The following is an 18,497-nucleotide window of genomic DNA, read 5'->3' on the forward strand; positions in this document are numbered from 1 at the left end:
CACCTCTCTGCAGCTTCTCTCCCCCTGCCATCCCCTTATTACCCCATCCCCGTAGAGACGGTGCCTGCTCCCAGACCACCAATAACTAGCAAAAATCTATTTAAGCATAAAAATTCAAAAAGAAAAAATAATATAGCACCTTCAACTGCACCACAGACTAAAACAGTTAAATGTGGTCTATTAAACATTAGGTCTCTTTCTTCTAAGTCCCTGTTGGTAAATGATATAATAATTGATCAACGTATTGATTTATTCTGCCTAACAGAAACTTGGTTACAGCAGGATGAATATGTTAGTTTAAATGAGTCAACACCACCGAGTCACACTAACTGTCAGAATGCTCGTAGCACGGGCCGGGGCGGAGGATTAGCAGCAATCTTCCATTCCAGCTTATTAATTAATCAAAAACATAGACAGAGCTTTAATTCATTTGAAAGCTTGTCTCTTAGTCTTGTCCATCCAAATTGGAAGTCCCAAAAACCAGATTTATTTGTTATTATCTATCGTCCACCTGGTCGTTACTGTGAGTTTCTCTGTGAATTTTCAGACCTTTTGTCTGACTTAGTGCTTAGCTCAGATAAGATAATTATAGTGGGCGATTTTAACATCCACACAGATGCTGAGAATGACAGCCTCAACACTGCATTTAATCTATTATTAGACTCTATCGGCTTTGCTCAAAAAGTAAATGAGTCCACCCACCACTTTAATCATATTTTAGATCTTGTTCTGACTTATGGTATGGAAATAGAAGACTTAACAGTATTCCCTGAAAACTCCCTTTTGTCTGATCATTTTTTAATAACATTTACATTTACCCTGATGGACTACCCTGCAGTGGGGAATTGAAGAAAATAAGAACAACCCCAGGTTTCTTTTCAGCACTGTAGCCAGGCTGACAAAGAGTCAGAGCTCTATTGAGCTGAGTATTCCATTAACTTTATCTAGTAATGACTTCATGACTTTCTTTGCTAACAAAATTTTGACTATTAGAGAAAAAATTACTCATAACCATCCCAAAGATGTATCGTTATCTTTGGCTGCTTTCAGTGATGCTGGTATTTGGTTAGACTCTTTCTCTCCGATTGTTCTGTCTGAGTTATTTTCATTAGTTACTTCATCCAAACCATCAACATGCTTATTAGACCCCATTCCTGCCAGGCTGCTCAAGGAAGTCCTACCATTATTTAATGCTTCAATCTTAAATATGATCAATCTATCTTTGTTAGTTGGTTATGTACCACAGGCCTTTAAGGTGGCAGTAATTAAACCATTACTTAAAAAGCCATCACTTGACCCAGCTATCTTAGCTAATTATAGGCCAATCTCCAACCTTCCTTTTCTCTCAAAGATTCTTGAGAGGGTAGTTGTAAAACAGCTAACTGATCACCTGCAGAGGAATGGTCTATTTGAAGAGTTTCAGTCAGGTTTTAGAATTCATCATAGTACAGAAACAGCATTAGTGAAGGTTACAAATGATCTTCTTATGGCTTCGGACAGTGGACTTATCTCTGTGCTTGTTCTGTTGGACCTCAGTGCTGCTTTTGATACTGTTGACCATAAAATTTTATTACAGAGATTAGAGCATGCCATAGGTATTAAAGGCATTGCGCTGCGGTGGTTTGAATCATATTTGTCTAATAGATTACAGTTTGTTCATGTAAATGGGGAATCTTCTTCACAGACTAAAGTTAATTATGGAGTTCCACAAGGTTCTGTGCTAGGACCAATTTTATTCACTTTATACATGCTTCCCTTGGGCAGTATTATTAGACGGTATTGCTTAAATTTTCATTGTTACGCAGATGATACCCAGCTTTATCTATCCATGAAGCCAGAGGATACACACCAATTAGCTAAACTGCAGGATTGTCTTACAGACATAAAGACATGGATGACCTCTAATTTCCTGCTTTTAAACTCAGATAAAACTGAAGTTATTGTACTTGGCCCCACAAATCTTAGAAGCATGGTGTCTAACCAGATCGTTACTCTGGATGGCATTTCCCTGATCTCTAGTAATACTGTGAGAAATCTTGGAGTTATTTTTGATCAGGATATGTCATTCAAAGCGCATATTAAACAAATATGTAGGACTGCCTTTTTGCATTTACGCAATATCTCTAAAATCAGAAAGGTCTTGTCTCAGAGTGATGCTGAAAAACTAATTCATGCATTTGTTTCCTCTAGGCTGGACTATTGTAATTCATTATTATCAGGTTGTCCTAAAAGTTCCCTAAAAAGCCTTCAGTTGGTTCAGAATGCTGCAGCTAGAGTACTGACGGGGACTAGCAGGAGAGAGCATATCTCACCCGTGTTGGCCTCCCTTCATTGGCTTCCTGTTAATGCTAGAATAGAATTTAAAATTCTTCTTCTTACTTATAAGGTTTTGAATAATCAGGTCCCATCTTATCTTAGGGACCTCGTAGTACCATATTACCCCATTAGAGCGCTTCGCTCTCAGACTGCGGGCTTACTTGTAGTTCCTAGGGTTTGTAAGAGTAGAATGGGAGGCAGAGCCTTCAGCTTTCAGGCTCCTCTCCTGTGGAACCAGCTCCCAATTCAGATCAGGGAGACAGATACCCTCTCTACTTTTAAGATTAGGCTTAAAACTTTCCTTTTCGCTAAGGCTTATAGTTAGGGCTGGATCGGGTGACCCTGGACCATCCCTTGGTTATGTTGCTTTAGACGTAGACTGTGGGGGGGTTCCCATGATGCACTGTTTCTTTCTCTTTTTGCTCCGTATGCATCACTCTGCATTTAATCATTAGTGATCGATCTCTTTTTCCTGGTTCTTTCCCTCAGCCCCAACCAGTCTCAGCAGAAGACTGCCCCTCCCTGAGCCTGGTTCTGCTGGAGGTTTCTTCCTGTTAAAAGGGAGTTTTTCCTTCCCACTGTGGCCAAGTGCTTGCTCATAGGGGGTCGTTTTGACCGTTGGGGTTTTTCATAATTATTGTATGGCCTTGCCTTGCAATGTGGAGCGCCTTGGGGCAACTGTTTGTTGTGATTTGGCGCTATATAAGAAAAAAGTTGATTGATTGATTGAAAATGGGTCCACTGTCTGGATACAAACTGAATATACAGAAAACTGAAATTCTTTCCTATTGGCAACCCCCTCTAGACTTCAGAAAAACATACCCTTTTAAATGGCAAACCACATCCCTTAAATATCTAGGTGTGGTGCTCCTTAAGGATCCAAATACAATGTTAACAAAAAACTATACTCCTCTTTTTAACAACATTAAGAAAGATTTGGAAAAATGGAATCTTATCCCTTACTTGAGCCGAAGCCAAAGGATTAAAATTATAAAAATGAATGTCTTCCCCAGATTTCTCTACCTGTTCCAGACCCTTCCAATTTCTATTCCAAATCAGTTATTCGATGAGTGGGACAAAACAATTTCAAGATTCATTTGGCAGGTATTCATTTTGGCCAAGTATTCAATTTAAAACTCAGAGCTCTGATATATTGGTGTGACTCAAAATACGAAGCTCAATGGAAAAACATTGAATGTAATATATTACCGGATGTTCATGTGCAGGCTCTGATGGCGGATGAAAAACAATTGGGTCAGATTGAACAGATTGAGAGTCCCTGGATATACTTAGCACTTCATACCTGGAAAAAAAAAGTAATCAAAACACACAAACTTAACAAGGATGTGAAAATCATAAGCTGGGTTGCTTACGATACAAGTTTTGTGCCAAATAAAACAGATCCAAGATTTAAGTTCTGGATAATGAAAGGCCTAAAAATGTTTTATCAAATTGTTAAGGAAAATTACATAGAAAGCTTTGAAAAGATAAAAGCTTAGAAAATAACGATTTTTACAGGTACTTACAAATAAGAAACTATTAATCAATCAATCAATTTTTTTATATAGCGCCAAATCACAACAAACAGTTGCCCCAAGGCGCTTTATATTGTAAGACAAGGCCATACAATAATTATGTAAAACCCCAACGGTCAAAACGACCCCCTGTGAGCAAGCACTTGGCTACAGTGGGAAGGAAAAACTCCCTTTTAACAGGAAGAAACCTCCAGCAGAACCAGGCTCAGGGAGGGGCAGTCTTCTGCTGGGACTGGTTGGGGCTGAGGGACAGAACCAGGAAAAAGACATGCTGTGGAGGGGAGCAGAGATCGATCACTAATGATTAAATGCAGAGTGGTGCATACAGAGCAAAAAGAGAAAGAAACAGTGCATCATGGGAACCCCCCAGCAGTCTACGTCTATAGCAGCATAACTAAGGGATGGTTCAGGGTCACCTGATCCAGCCCTAACTATAAGCTTTAGCAAAAAGGAAAGTTTTAAGCCTAATCTTAAAAGTAGAGAGGGTGTCTGTCTCCCTGATCTGAATTGGGAGCTGGTTCCACAGGAGAGGAGCCTGAAAGCTGAAGGCTCTGCCTCCCATTCTACTCTTACAAACCCTAGGAACTACAAGTAAGCCTGCAGTCTGAGAGCGAAGCGCTCTATTGGGGTGATATGGTACTACGAGGTCCCTAAGATAAGATGGGACCTGATTATTCAAAACCTTATAAGTAAGAAGAAGAATTTTAAATTCTATTCTAGAATTAACAGGAAGCCAATGAAGAGAGGCCAATATGGGTGAGATATGCTCTCTCCTTCTAGTCCCCGTCAGTACTCTAGCTGCAGCATTTTGAATTAACTGAAGGCTTTTTAGGGAACTTTTAGGACAACCTGATAATAATGAATTACAATAGTCCAGCCTAGAGGAAATAAATGCATGAATTAGTTTTTCAGCATCACTCTGAGACAAGACCTTTCTGATTTTAGAGATATTGCGTAAATGCAAAAAAGCAGTCCTACATATTGTTTAATATGCGCTTTGAATGACATATCCTGATCAAAAATGACTCCAAGATTTCTCACAGTATTACTAGAGGTCAGGGTAATGCCATCCAGAGTAAGGATCTGGTTAGACACCATGTTTCTAAGATTTGTGGGGCCAAGTACAATAACTTCAGTTTTATCTGAGTTTAAAAGCAGGAAATTAGAGGTCATCCATGTCTTTATGTCTGTAAGACAATCCTGCAGTTTAGCTAATTGGTGTGTGTCCTCTGGCTTCATGGATAGATAAAGCTGGGTATCATCTGCGTAACAATGAAATTTTAAGCAATACCGTCTAATAATACTGCCTAAGGGAAGCATGTATAAAGTGAATAAAATTGGTCCTAGCACAGAACCTTGTGGAACTCCATAATTAACTTTAGTCTGTGAAGAAGATTCCCCATTTACATGAACAAATTGTAATCTATTAGACAAATATGATTCAAACCACCGCAGTGCAGTGCCTTTAATACCTATGGCATGCTCTAATCTCTGTAATAAAATTTTATGGTCAACAGTATCAAAAGCAGCACTGAGGTCTAACAGAACAAGCACAGAGATGAGTCCACTGTCCGAGGCCATAAGAAGATCATTTGTAACCTTCACTAATGCTGTTTCTGTACTATGATGAATTCTAAAACCTGACTGAAACACTTCAAATAGACCATTCCTCTGCAGATGATCAGTTAGCTGTTTTACAACTACCCTTTCATGAATTTTAGAGAGAAAAGGAAGGTTGGAGATTGGCCTATAATTAGCTAAGATAGCTGGGTCAAGTGATGGCTTTTTAAGTAATGGTTTAATTACTGCCACCTTAAAAGCCTGTGGGACATAGCCAACTAACAAAGATAGATTGATCATATTTAAGATCGAAGCATTAAATAATGGTAGGGCTTCCTTGAGCAGCCTGGTAGGAATGGGGTCTAATAAACATGTTGATGGTTTGGATGAAGTAACTAATGAAAATAACTCAGACAGAACAATCGGAGAGAAAGAGTCTAACCAAATACCGGCATCACTGAAAGCAGCCAAAGATAACGATATGTCTTTGGGATGGTTATGAGTAATTTTTTCTCTAATAGTTAAAATTTTGTTAGCAAAGAAAGTCATGAAGTCATTACTAGTTAAAGTTAATGGAATACTCAGCTCAATAGAGCTCTGACTCTGTCAGCCTGGCTACAGTGCTGAAAAGAAACCTGGGGTTGTTCTTATTTTCTTCAATTAGTGATGAGTAGAAAGATGTCCTAGCTTTACGGAGGGCTTTTTTATAGAGCAACAGACTCTTTTTCCAGGCTAAGTGAAGATCTTCTAAATTAGTGAGACGCCATTTCCTCTCCAACTTACGGGTTATCTGCTTTAAGCTACGAGTTTGTGAGTTACACCACGGAGTCAGACACTTCTGATTTAAAGCTCTCTTTTTCAGAGGAGCTACAGCATCCAAAGTTGTCTTCAATGAGGATGTAAAACTATTGAGGAGATACTCTATCTCCCTTACAGAGTTTAGGTAGCTACTCTGCACTGTGTTGGTATCTTGCTTGCCTCTACTGGTGGTTGGCTCTCACTGCGGTATTGTATCACTTCCTGTTCCGGAGCACAGCGGTGTTTTTCTGTATCTGTTAGCTGTTTAATCTGCGCAGTTAGATTGATCTAGTTATCTAGATTACGATTTGTTTCCCAGTGTAATCTTTACGTGCCTTAACTAAAGCACTCCTTCTGCTGAATCACCTCTAAATTATTTACACATTATTCACTTTGCGTGTTTTTAGGAATCCGCTAGCTTAGCGTAGCTACTAGCTCTTAGCCGATTTAGCATGGCGGCTTCTCCTGTCTCTCCCGCACTTTTCTGCTTTGGGTGTGAAATGTTTAGTTATTCCTCGGCCTCCTTTAGCAGTAACGGTACTTGTAATAAATGTAGCTTATTCGTAGCTTTGGAGGCCAGGCTGGGCGAATTGGAGACTCGGCTCCGCACCGTGGAAAATTCTACAGTTAGCCAGGCCCCTGTAGTCGGTGCGGACCAAGGTAGCTTAGCCGCCGTTAGTTCCCCCCTGGCAGATCCCGAGCAGCCGGGAAAGCAGGCTGACTGGGTGACTGTGAGGAGGAAGCGTAGTTCTAAACAGAAGCCCCGTGTACACCGCCAACCCGTTCACATCTCTAACCGTTTTTCCCCACTCGACGACACACCCGCCGAGGATCAAACTGGTTATTGGCGACTCTGTTTTGAGAAATGTGAAGTTAGCGACACCAGCAACCATAGTCAATTGTCTTCCGGGGGCCAGAGCAGGCGACATTGAAGGAAATTTGAAACTGCTGGTTAAGGCTAAGCGTAAATTTGGTAATATTGTAATTCACGTCGGCAGTAATGACACCCGGTTACGCCAATCGGAGGTCACTAAAATTAACATTAAATCGGTGTGTAACTTTGCAAAAACAATGTCGGACTCTGTAGTTTTCTCTGGGCCCCTCCCCAATCAGACCGGGAGTGACATGTTTAGCCGCATGTTCTCCTTGAATTGCTGGCTGTCTGAGTGGTGTCCAAAAAATGAGGTGGGCTTCATAGATAATTGGCAAAGCTTCTGGGGAAAACCTGGTCTTGTTAGGAGAGACGGCATCCATCCCACTTTGGATGGAGCAGCTCTCATTTCTAGAAATCTGGCTAATTTTCTTAAATCCTCCAAACCGTGACTATCCAGGGTTGGGACCAGGAAGCAGAGTTGTAGTCTTACACACCTCTCTGCAGCTTCTCTCCCCCCTGCCATCCCCTCATTACCCCATCCCCGTAGAGACGGTGCCTGCTCCCAGACTACCAATAACCAGCAAAAATCTATTTAAGCATAAAAATTCAAAAAGAAAAATAATATAGCACCTTCAACTGCACCACAGACTAAAACAGTTAAATGTGGTCTATTAAATATTAGGTCTCTCTCTTCTAAGTCCCTGTTGGTAAATGATATAATAATTGATCAACATATTGATTTATTCTGCCTAACAGAAACCTGGTTACAGCAGGATGAATATGTTAGTTTAAATGAGTCAACACCCCCGAGTCACACTAACTGTCAGAATGCTCGTAGCACGGGCCGGGGCGGTGGATTAGCAGCAATCTTCCATTCCAGCTTATTAATTAATCAAAAACCCAGACAGAGCTTTAATTCATTTGAAAGCTTGTCTCTTAGTCTTGTCCATCCAAATTGGAAGTCCCAAAAAACAGTTTTATTTGTTATTATCTATCGTCCACCTGGTCGTTACTGTGAGTTTCTCTGTGAATTTTCAGACCTTTTGTCTGACTTAGTGCTTAGCTCAGATAAGATAATTATAGTGGGCGATTTTAACATCCACACAGATGCTGAGAATGACAGCCTCAACACTGCATTTAATCTATTATTAGACTCCATTGGCTTTGCTCAAAAAGTAAATGAGTCCACCCACCACTTTAATCATATCTTAGATCTTGTTCTGACTTATGGTATGGAAATAGAAGACTTAACAGTATTCCCTGAAAACTCCCTTCTGTCTGATCATTTTTAATAACATTTACATTTACTGTGATGGACTACCCAGCAGTAGGGAATAAGTTTCATTACACTAGAAGTCTTTCAGAAAGCGCTGTAACTAGGTTTAAGGATATGATTCCTTCTTTATGTTCTCTAATGCCATATAACAACACAGTGCAGAGTAGCTACCTAAACTCTGTAAGGGAGATAGAGTATCTCGTCAATAGTTTTACATCCTCATTGAAGACAGCTTTGGATGCTGTAGCTCCTCTGAAAAAGAGAGCTTTAAATCAGAAGTGTCTGACTCCATGGTATAATTCTCAAACTCGTAGCTTAAAGCAGATAACCCGTAAGTTGGAGAGGAAATGGCGTCTCACTAATTTAGAAGATCTTCACTTAGCCTGGAAAAAGAGTCTGTTGCTCTATAAAAAAGCCCTCCGTAAAGCTAGGACATCTTTCTATCATCACTAATTGAAGAAAATAAGAACCACCCCAGGTTTCTTTTCCGCACTGTAGCCAGGCTGACAAAGAGTCAGAGCTCTATTGAGCTGAGTATTCCATTAACTTTAACTAGTAATGAGTTCATGACTTTCTTTGCTAACAAAATTTTAACTATTAGAGGAAAAAATTACTCATAACAATCCCAAGACGTATCGTTATCTTGGCTGCTTTCAGTGATGCCGGTATTTGGTTAGACTCTTTCTCTCCGATTGTTCTGTCTGAGTTATTTTCATTAGTTACTTCATCCAAACCATCAACATGTTTATTAGACCCATTCCTACCAGGCTGCTCAAGGAAGCCCTACCATTATTTAATGCTTCGATCTTAAATATGATCAATCTATCTTGTTTAGTTGGCTATGTACCACAGGCTTTTAAGGTGGCAGTAATTAACCATTACTTAAAAGCCATCACTTGACCCAGCTATCTTAGCTAACTTATAGGCCAATCTCCAACCTTCCTTTTCTCTCAAAAATTCTTGAAAGGGTAGTTGTTAAAACAGCTAACTGATCATCTGCAGAGGAATGGTCTATTTGAAGAGTTTCAGTCAGGTTTTAGAATTCATCATAGTACAGAAACAGCATTAGTGAAGGTTACCAAATGATCTTCTTATGGCCTCGGACAGTGGACTCATCTCTGTGCTTGTTCTGTTAGACCTCAGTGCTGCTTTTGATACTGTTGACCATAAAATTTTATTACAGAGATTAGAGCATGCCATAGGTATTAAAGGCACTGCGCTGCGGGTGGTTTGAATCATATTTGTCTAATAGATTACAATTTGTTCATGTAAATGGGGAATCTTCTTCACAGACTAAAGTTAATTATGGAGTTCCACAAGGTTCTGTGCTAGGACCAATTTATTCACTTTATATATGCTTCCCTTAGGCAGTATTATTAGACGGTATTGCTTTAAATTTTCATTGTTACGCAGATGATACCCAGCTTTATCTATCCATGAAGCCAGACGACACACACCAATAGCTAAACTGCAGGATTGTCTTACAGACATAAAGACATGGATGACCTCTAATTTCCTGCTTTAAACTCAGATAAAACTGAAGTTATTGTACTTGGCCCCACAAATCTAGAAACATGGTGTCTAACCAGATCCTTACTCTGGATGGCATTACCCTGACCTCTAGTAATACTGTGAGAAATCTTGGAGTCATTTTTGATCAGGATATGTCATTCAAAGCGCATATTAAACAAATATGTAGGACTGCTTTTTTGCATTTACGCAATATCTCTAAAATCAGAAAGGTCTTGTCTCAGAGTGATGCTGAAAAACTAATTCATGCATTTATTTCCTCTAGGCTGGACTATTGTATTCATTATTATCAGGTTGTCCTAAAAGTTCCCCTAAAAAGCCTTCAGTTAATTCAAAATGCTGCAGCTAGAGTGCTGACGGGGACTAGAAGGAGAGAGCATATCTCACCCATATTGGCCTCTCTTCATTGGGTTCCTGTTAATTCTAGAATAGAATTTAAAATTCTTCTTCTACTTATAGGTTTGAATAATCAGGTCCCATCTTATCTTAGGGACCTCGTAGTACATATCACCCCAATAGAGCGCTTCGCTCTCAGACTGCAGGCTTACTTGTAGTTCCTAGGGTTTGTAAGAGTAGAATGGGAGGCAGAGCCTTCAGCTTTCAGGCTCCTCTCCTGTGGAACCAGCTCCCAATTCAGATCAGGGAGACAGACACCCTCTCTACTTTTAAGATTAGGCTTAAAACTTTCCTTTTTGCTAAAGCTTATAGTTAGGGCTGGATCAGGTGACCCTGAACCATCCCTTAGTTATGCTGCTATAGACGTAGACTGCTGGGGGGTTCCCATGATGCACTGTTTCTTTCTCTTTTTGCTCTGTATGCACCACTCTGCATTTAATCATTAGTGATTGATCTCTGCTCCCTCCACAGCATGTCTTTTTCCTGGTTCTCTCCCTCAGCCCCAACCAGTCCCAGCAGAAGACTGCCCCTCCCTGAGCCTGGTTCTGCTGGAGGTTTCTTCCTGTTAAAAGGGAGTTTTTCCTTCCCACTGTAGCCAAGTGCTTGCTCACAGGGGGTCGTTTTGACCGTTGGGGGTTTACATCATTATTGTATGGCCTTGCCTTACAATATAAAGCGCCTTGGGGCAACTGTTTGTTGTGATTTGGCGCTATATAAAAAAAATTGATTGATTGATTGATATAGGCATTAGAGAACATAAAGAAGGAATCATATCCTTAAACCTAGTTTACAGCGCTTTCTGAAAGACTTCTAGTGTAATGAAACTTATTCCCCACTGCTGGGTAGTCCATCAGAGTAAATGTAAATGTTATTAAGAAATGATCAGACAGAAGGGAGTTTTCAGGGAATACTGTTAAGTCTTCTATTTCCATACCATAAGTCAGAACAAGATCTAAGATATGATTAAAGTGGTGGGTGGACTCATTTACTTTTTGAGCAAAGCCAATAGAGTCTAATAATAGATTAAATGCAGTGTTGAGGCTGTCATTCTCAGCATCTGTGTGGATGTTAAAATCGCCCACTATAATTATCTTATCTGAGCTAAGCACTAAGTCATTACAACCTAGAAATTCAACAAAGCAACAAGGACCGTAATCCCCTAATTGATCATTTTATTAACTTTCTGGGGGGATAATATCTGAACTATATAACTCCATAAATAACCTGGACAATCATTCTACTATCTACATTAAAAATAAATGGGAAAATTAAGGTAATTTTGCTTTAACAAATGAGGAATGGGAAATGATATGTACATCTCAATGGAGGACCAGAAACTCTCATACTTGGAAGGAATTTGGCTGGAAAAGTGTATCGCGCTTTTTTTAACACCATGTCAAAGTACCCACTACTCACAAGGAAACACTCAGTGCTGGAGAGGATGTGGATGTCAAATGGCTCACCACTATCATGTGTTTTGGGGAATGTCCTGTAATTCAAAAATACTGGATGGAGATTAATAATGCACTACGACGTATCTATAACACCACCATTCCATGAGACTTCAAAACTATGTACCTGGGCCTGAAAACTCAGACAATGAACAAAATAAACAAATACTGTTGACAGCGGGAAAGAAAGCTATCACGAAGAAATGGATGACCCAAACGGCTCCGACTATCAAAGACTGGACTGACATACGAGGTCTGTCCAAAAAGTAAAGGACCTTTTTATTTTTTCAAAAACTATATGGATTTGAATCATGTGCGCTTGCATCAGCCAAGCTTGAACCTTCGTACGCATGCGTGAGTTTTTTCATGCCTGTCGGTTGCGTCATTCGCCTGTGGGCAGGCTTTGAGTGAGCACTGGTCCAGCCCCCTCGTCGGATTTTTATTGTCAGGGAAATGGCAGAGAGACTGCCGCTTTGCTCCATGAAATTTTTTTCAGAAACTGTTAGAGACAGCCAGGTGGAAACCATTCGAAAGATTCAGACGGCTTTCGATGGCTTTTCAGTCAAGTGAGTATCCGAGAAATTGTGTAACAGCTGGACATGCCACAACATGTCCTGTGAGATTTCCAACACGGAGGTGTTTTTTTGTTGCGCGCCATGAGCGGCTCCGTGCCGACGCGCAAAATCCTATGCACGTCTTTCATTACAAAATCTCCTGTAACAGTGGAATGTGCCGCAAAAGTGCTATGTCCAGCTCTCTTGCCATTTCTGTGGTAGTCACACGATGTCCTGGATCAACACAGCGTTCAGTTTAGAAATGATCTGGTCGTTCCAGCCTGTCGATGGCCACTCGGTGCGCCCTCCGCCACTGTGGGCCGTCTTTAAAAAGGTCTTAACACTCCTTAATCCAGAATCTTCACCGAAAGCCGTCTGAATCTTCGAATGGTTTCCAACTGACTGTCTCTAACAGTTTTCTGAAAAAAAATTTCATGGAGCAAAGCGGCAGTCGCTCTGCCATTTCCCTGACAATAAAAATCTGACGAGGGGTGGACCAGTGCTCACTCAAAGCCTGCCCATAGGCGAATGACGCCACCGACAGGCGTGAAAAAACTCACGCATGCACATGAAGGTTCAAGCTTGGCTGATGCAATCACACGTGATTCAAATCCATATAGGTTTTGAAAAAAAATAAAAAGGTCCGTTACGTTTTGGACAGACCTTGTAGTAATTGAATCAGGCAGATGGAAAAAGTAACTTTTGGGCTCAACCTAAACTTGGACATTTTCCATAAACTCTCGAACAAATGGGACCTGTATACATGATCACCTGGATGATTTTTTGTATGTTATTTATTTATTTTTTCTTCTACAGCCCACTCTCTATGTCAAAATGTTTGTTATGTGATCTGTTTTGTTGTGTTTTGCTGTAAGGAAAAGGGAAAAAATAAAATAAAATTAAAAAAAAGAAAGAAGATCCTCTCAGCAGAAGTCCACTCTTCCTTTTGTGTTTTGCTCAGACTCGCACTGAATGAGTCGCTTTTTAATTTTTGCTTTTTGGGGCAACACACAACACTTCACAAACATGGTAACTCAAATAAAATAATAATAATAATAATAATAATAATAATGATAATATTAAACTGACTGTGAGGCTTGCATGTTCAACCTCCAGCTGAAATGCACTGGCTGAATCGCAGAGAAAGAGGGATTTAAAAAAAATAAAAAAAAAATAAAAAAAATCACGCAGAGACCCAGTTCACCAAGCTCAAAAAAAAAAAAAAAAAAAAAAAAAAAAAAAAAAAAAAACTTAAGAATGGTTCAATTTTACGAGTTGGGGAAAACAAAAAACAGAAAGTCACATCACATCGCCATTTCAGCAAAATGTCAAAGACTTTGGCTGAGCTCCTGACACCAGGAAAGATCCAAAACTTGTAAAGATGTGAAAAAAATTAATTATTACCCAGGAAAACAGGGATCCACTATTTTTAACTATCTCCGCGATGATGCATCAACATTGTGCCATTGCTTAGGGAGAGACCTGGACTGTTGATGTTTTAAAACGCAGAAGTACATTTTATCCGATTATGCGATTAATCGCCAGAATAATCGATAGAATACTCGATTACTAATCGATAGCTGCAGCCCTAACCTGAACAGCCATCCAGTTGTGATTTCTAAAGTCCACTCCACCAAAAACAGCACGAGCACGCTCATGGAGGGACTAAAATAGTGTCCAGCGACACAAACAGTAACATGCTAGAATCCAAAATCTGACAGACACTGAAAAAATTAAGAGTTTTGGGGTGAAGTGTGTCGCCTCCTGTCTCCCTACAGCCTCTGTAAATCTGAACCTTCACTTTCGAATGAAAGCTCAGAAGCTTCGTTATCGGATGAAGCAGTGTTTGTTTCACTGTGTGTCAGCCATCGGGATGTTTCTGCTTTTCCTAAAATGTGCATCACACGCTGAGAAATGCTGACAAAAGCAGAGTAAAATGCAGAGTAATAAGACATTTTCCAGAAATGCACCTGCTGACTCGGGGAGGAAAGCTGGACCTTTTGTTTTTCTATTTTTATTAGAGCCCGACCGATAAATCGGCCGGCCGATATAAGCCCTTTTCAAAGTATTCACTATCGGCCGAAATCTTGCCGATAGAACGCCGATAATTTCTCATAAACAGAACAGTTGCTGAAATTATGTTTGTGTCGGAAATGTAAAATGTCCTTGCACCGTTTGTCCAGTAGATGGAGCTCTGACTCCATTCATCTGAGAGCTGCTTACACCCCTGCTTAAATGTGTTCATCACCGGCCCCCGTAGTTCGCCGTCACACTGCACTGATCGGCTGACAAAAGCAAACAAGTAAGTTCATAAGGATCTATATCCTTATCCTGAACCGATATCTAATTTGCAACAACAAGAGGTACAAGATCAGATGTATTTCACAACTCTTAGGATATGTATTTGCTAATTTCACATAGGTTTAATTCTTTATTGCATTTTTTTGAACTTGAAAATTCTTCTCTGTTATAAAGTTAATCAATATGAGGACAAAGCTTCAGCTTTTAGCTCATACCATTTTTAAGGGTCCAAAAAGAACATTTCATTAATTAAAAATAAAATAATAATAATAATAATATCGGCTGATTTATCGGCTATCGGCAAATCAGCCGATTTATCGATTATCTGCAATTTTTTTCATCCAAATATCGTTATCGGCATCGGCCTCAAAAAAATCCATATCGGTCAGGCTCTAATTTTTATTTTATTTTTTGACAGTATAGAGGGGTGTTAAAATCCAAATCACAAGGACAAGGTGAGATTTTCACAGTCAATGCCCCCATCCTGGTGATACTGTGACTTGGGAATTCAAACGTTTCAATTTGAAAATTATGCAGCGGAAACGTGAAAAGAGTCTGGAATATCCCACATTTTAAATTGTCTTTCTGTACATTCATTTTTCTTTCAAATAACTTTATTGCACATTTGTTACACACAGTGTGTCAATGAAACACAAACATTTTAGATTAATTTAACTAATCAACAATTCAGCACAGAATCAAACCAGAAACAGAACTAAAAGATTTTCATCTTTGTCTTTGGGCTTCAGGACACGGGGTCGAGTGGAAGCGTCGCGCGCGGTAATAGTTCCCAACAGCACCGCTATATTAAAAATTTCTGGGGAGAAGCCTCATACATATCAACGTTTCATGGAAGTGGGTGTGGGGGAGGTGAGACACACACACGCCAAGTGTTGAGGGGGGAGCCAACACTCTTGCACGCCACTTGTGTGTTGCTTGCCGACGTCACGCTTGTGGGGCACTTAAGACAATTTTCACAGCCATCTTGAAAGAAGTCGCCTGCTCTCTGTTTTCGTGCTGACTGCACATTTCCTAAGTGCTCTGTGAGCGGTATTGGATGCTCGTGTGTGACACTTGCAATTTGGCCGACACCTATCGAGAGAGGGATTGAATGGACACTCACAGGGCACACTGTCTTTCACCGCTGGTGTGCACGAATGGTTGTAGACAAGTGTATGAGGCGTTGGAGGTGGCTCAGATTTTTCACGAACGGCATGCAATTTCTCCTTCATGTGCTAGTTGGCTTCAATCGTGTTATGTGTGAAGGGGCCCTTAGGGAAAGCTCTGCTACTACTGATACTGATGAAAAACACAGAAGTACTTTTGAGCTGATTGCTCAATTAATCAATAAAATAATCAATAGAATACTTGATTCCAAAAATACCTGTTAGCTGCAGCCCTACTGTCAATCTCCCTCAGTCTGGGATTCCATGCAAGATCTCACTTTGTGGGGTAAGGATGATTCTGAGAAAGCTCAGAACTACACAGGAGGACCTGGTCAATGACCTGAAGAGAGCTGGGACCACAGTCACAAAGATTACATTAGTAACACATGATGCTGTCATGGTTTAAAATGCTGCAGGGCAGCAAGGTCCCCCTGCTTAAGCCAACACATGTCCAGGCCCGTCTGAAGTTCACCAGTGACCATCTGGATGATCCAGAGGAGGCATGGGAGAAGGTCATGTGGTCAGATGAGACCAGAATAGAGCTTTTTGGAATCAACTCCACTTACCATGTTTAGAGGATGAGAACAACCCCAAGAAAACCATCCCAACCGTGAGGACAACTGCACTGGTACTCATGGTACTTGTGCATGCTAAAAATAAATGATGCGCAGCAGAAGACACAAGGGAAGCATTTCATAGGAGGAAAGCAATGACAGACTGTAGTGTTTCCCTCTGTGTGCTGTCTGCTGTGCATCAATGATTTGTAGCACACACACGCACGAGCATGATGAATACCAGTTATGTGCACCCTTCTGTGTATATACATATTTATGTATATTTAAAAACACACACAGTTGTGCTCAAAAGTTTATATATTCTGGCAGAATTTTTTTTTTTTTTTTTTTTGGCCATTTTTCAGAGAATATGAATCATAGCACAAAAACGTCATGGTTATTGGTTGTGTGAAGCCATTTGTTGTCAAATAACTGTTTTCTCTTTTTAAATCATAATGATAACAGAAACGACCCAAATGACCCTGATCCAAAGGTTACATGCCCCTGTTCTTTACACCATGTGTTGCCTCCTTCAGTTACAGCTCGGAGCTTTTTGTGCTTTTTGTGGATGAGACTCTCTGATGGTAAAAGAGCCCACTGAATGTGTCTTGGACTTTATTTATTCCATTACATTCTATCCTATTAAAAGCGAGTGGAGTTATTAAAAGCAGGTTACACTGTTACTTTGTGCTCAGCAGAAAAAAAAAAAAGATTATATCAATTGCTTAGGCCTTAATGGTTTATTAAACTGGCTGTACGGGCAATGATACAAAACCCTTGTGTCATATTTACAGCATTTCACTTACAGTGCTGCGAGAGGACCTGACCCTGGTTGACCCCGGTTGACCTGCGTTGTGACGCACGTCACATGACCGATGTCCCAGATGTCTGATTTCCCACTGACCTGACAGGATCAAGTTGACGGTGACCGGTCACCGGTTTAAGACGTGCTGGTCAGAACACTAACAACAACATCAGCCAACAGAGATAAAGAGCCAAACGTACTTTTAGAAAGCGGAAGAAAAGCAGAGGAGAGGCGGTTTAGCGCTCCGAGCTAACCAGCGTCTATAAAACCAGAGAGAAAGAAGCCTGTTAGCACTTACCCCCTCATGGTAAACTTTGTTTGCTCTTTTCAGCTTTATATCCAAACTGACACTCATCTTCAAACAGACAGCTGAGAGGATGAGCCAAGAAGCTAATAAGACTAGTTAAGAATGGCTGAGAGGATGATTCAAACAAGTTAATAAGAATAGTTAGTAAGAACCGACTGACAGCTGCTGCTGCTGCTTCTTTAGGCTGGTACAGGCTCACTACCGCCACCTGCTGTATTGGAGGTATTGAAGGCTACTGTCTTACCAGCGAAAATTTCTTCTTCTTCTTCTTCTTCTTCTTCTTCTTCTTCTTCTTCTTCTTCTTCTTCTTTAATGGCGGTTGGCAACCAACGTCTAAGGAGCATTACCGCCACCAAATGGACTGCAGTGTTGGTCAGGAGGCTAACATCCCCAAACCAAAATTACAAAAAAAAAAAAAAAATAAAACAACAACAACAACAACAGCAGCAGTCGATTCATGCCCTGTGCAGTAATCCTGTGGTCTTCAGATATTCATAAAAGTAAGTGAAGCAGATCCCAGCAGACCCTAGCTGATGTTCTGTAAGCTGAGGGCCACCTGTCTCACCTGCAGCTGACTGGACAGTAGTTGTCTATGCTGTTGGTACTTTGGACACTGTAGAAGAATATGTTCCACGGTCTCCTGAGTGTCACCACAGTCACAGGTTCCGTCCACATGTTTACTAATCTTAACCAGTGAGCTCTTCAGTCCTGTGTGACCAAACCTCAGTCTGGAGAACACATCCTCCTCCCGTTTGTTTCTGTGTGTGCACCTTCTCCTGCCAACAGTTCACTGAACACCATAAAGGTGGCGCCCTGTGTGCCCAGCGTCCCATAGGTGCTGCCACTTGCTGATGCCTTTAGCTTTGATCAAACTCTTCAGTTCAGCTCTACTGTGTCTGATGTCAGTATCTATGGTGGACATCCTTGCTGCTCGTTTGGTAAACTTATCAGCCAGCTCATTTCCTCTGACCCCTGTATGACCTGGGACACATATGAATGCCGTGAAAGCTCCTGAGTTTGTGAGGTTATTTGTCATATAACAGATTCTGACTAGTGTCAGACTGTATGTTTTTA

The 18,497-nt window shown here is 40.6% G+C and overlaps 1 protein-coding gene across 1 annotated transcript in view; it reads right to left on the bottom strand.

Annotated features, from left to right (window-relative positions):
* The window catches only part of vps26c (VPS26 endosomal protein sorting factor C), an 82,717-nt gene extending 65,118 nt beyond the window's left edge, over positions 1-17,599 (bottom strand). The window contains 2 exon segments of the mRNA XM_034177492.1: positions 17,415-17,515; positions 17,549-17,599. Of these exon segments, the coding sequence (XP_034033383.1) occupies positions 17,415-17,471 (57 nt within the window). The 5' untranslated portion in view covers positions 17,472-17,515; positions 17,549-17,599.
* Between the last annotated feature and the right edge of the window lie 898 nt (positions 17,600-18,497).

The sequence above is a fragment of the Thalassophryne amazonica genome, chromosome 9 (genome assembly GCF_902500255.1).
Source record: "Thalassophryne amazonica chromosome 9, fThaAma1.1, whole genome shotgun sequence".
NCBI classification, from domain to species: Eukaryota; Metazoa; Chordata; class Actinopteri; order Batrachoidiformes; family Batrachoididae; genus Thalassophryne; species Thalassophryne amazonica.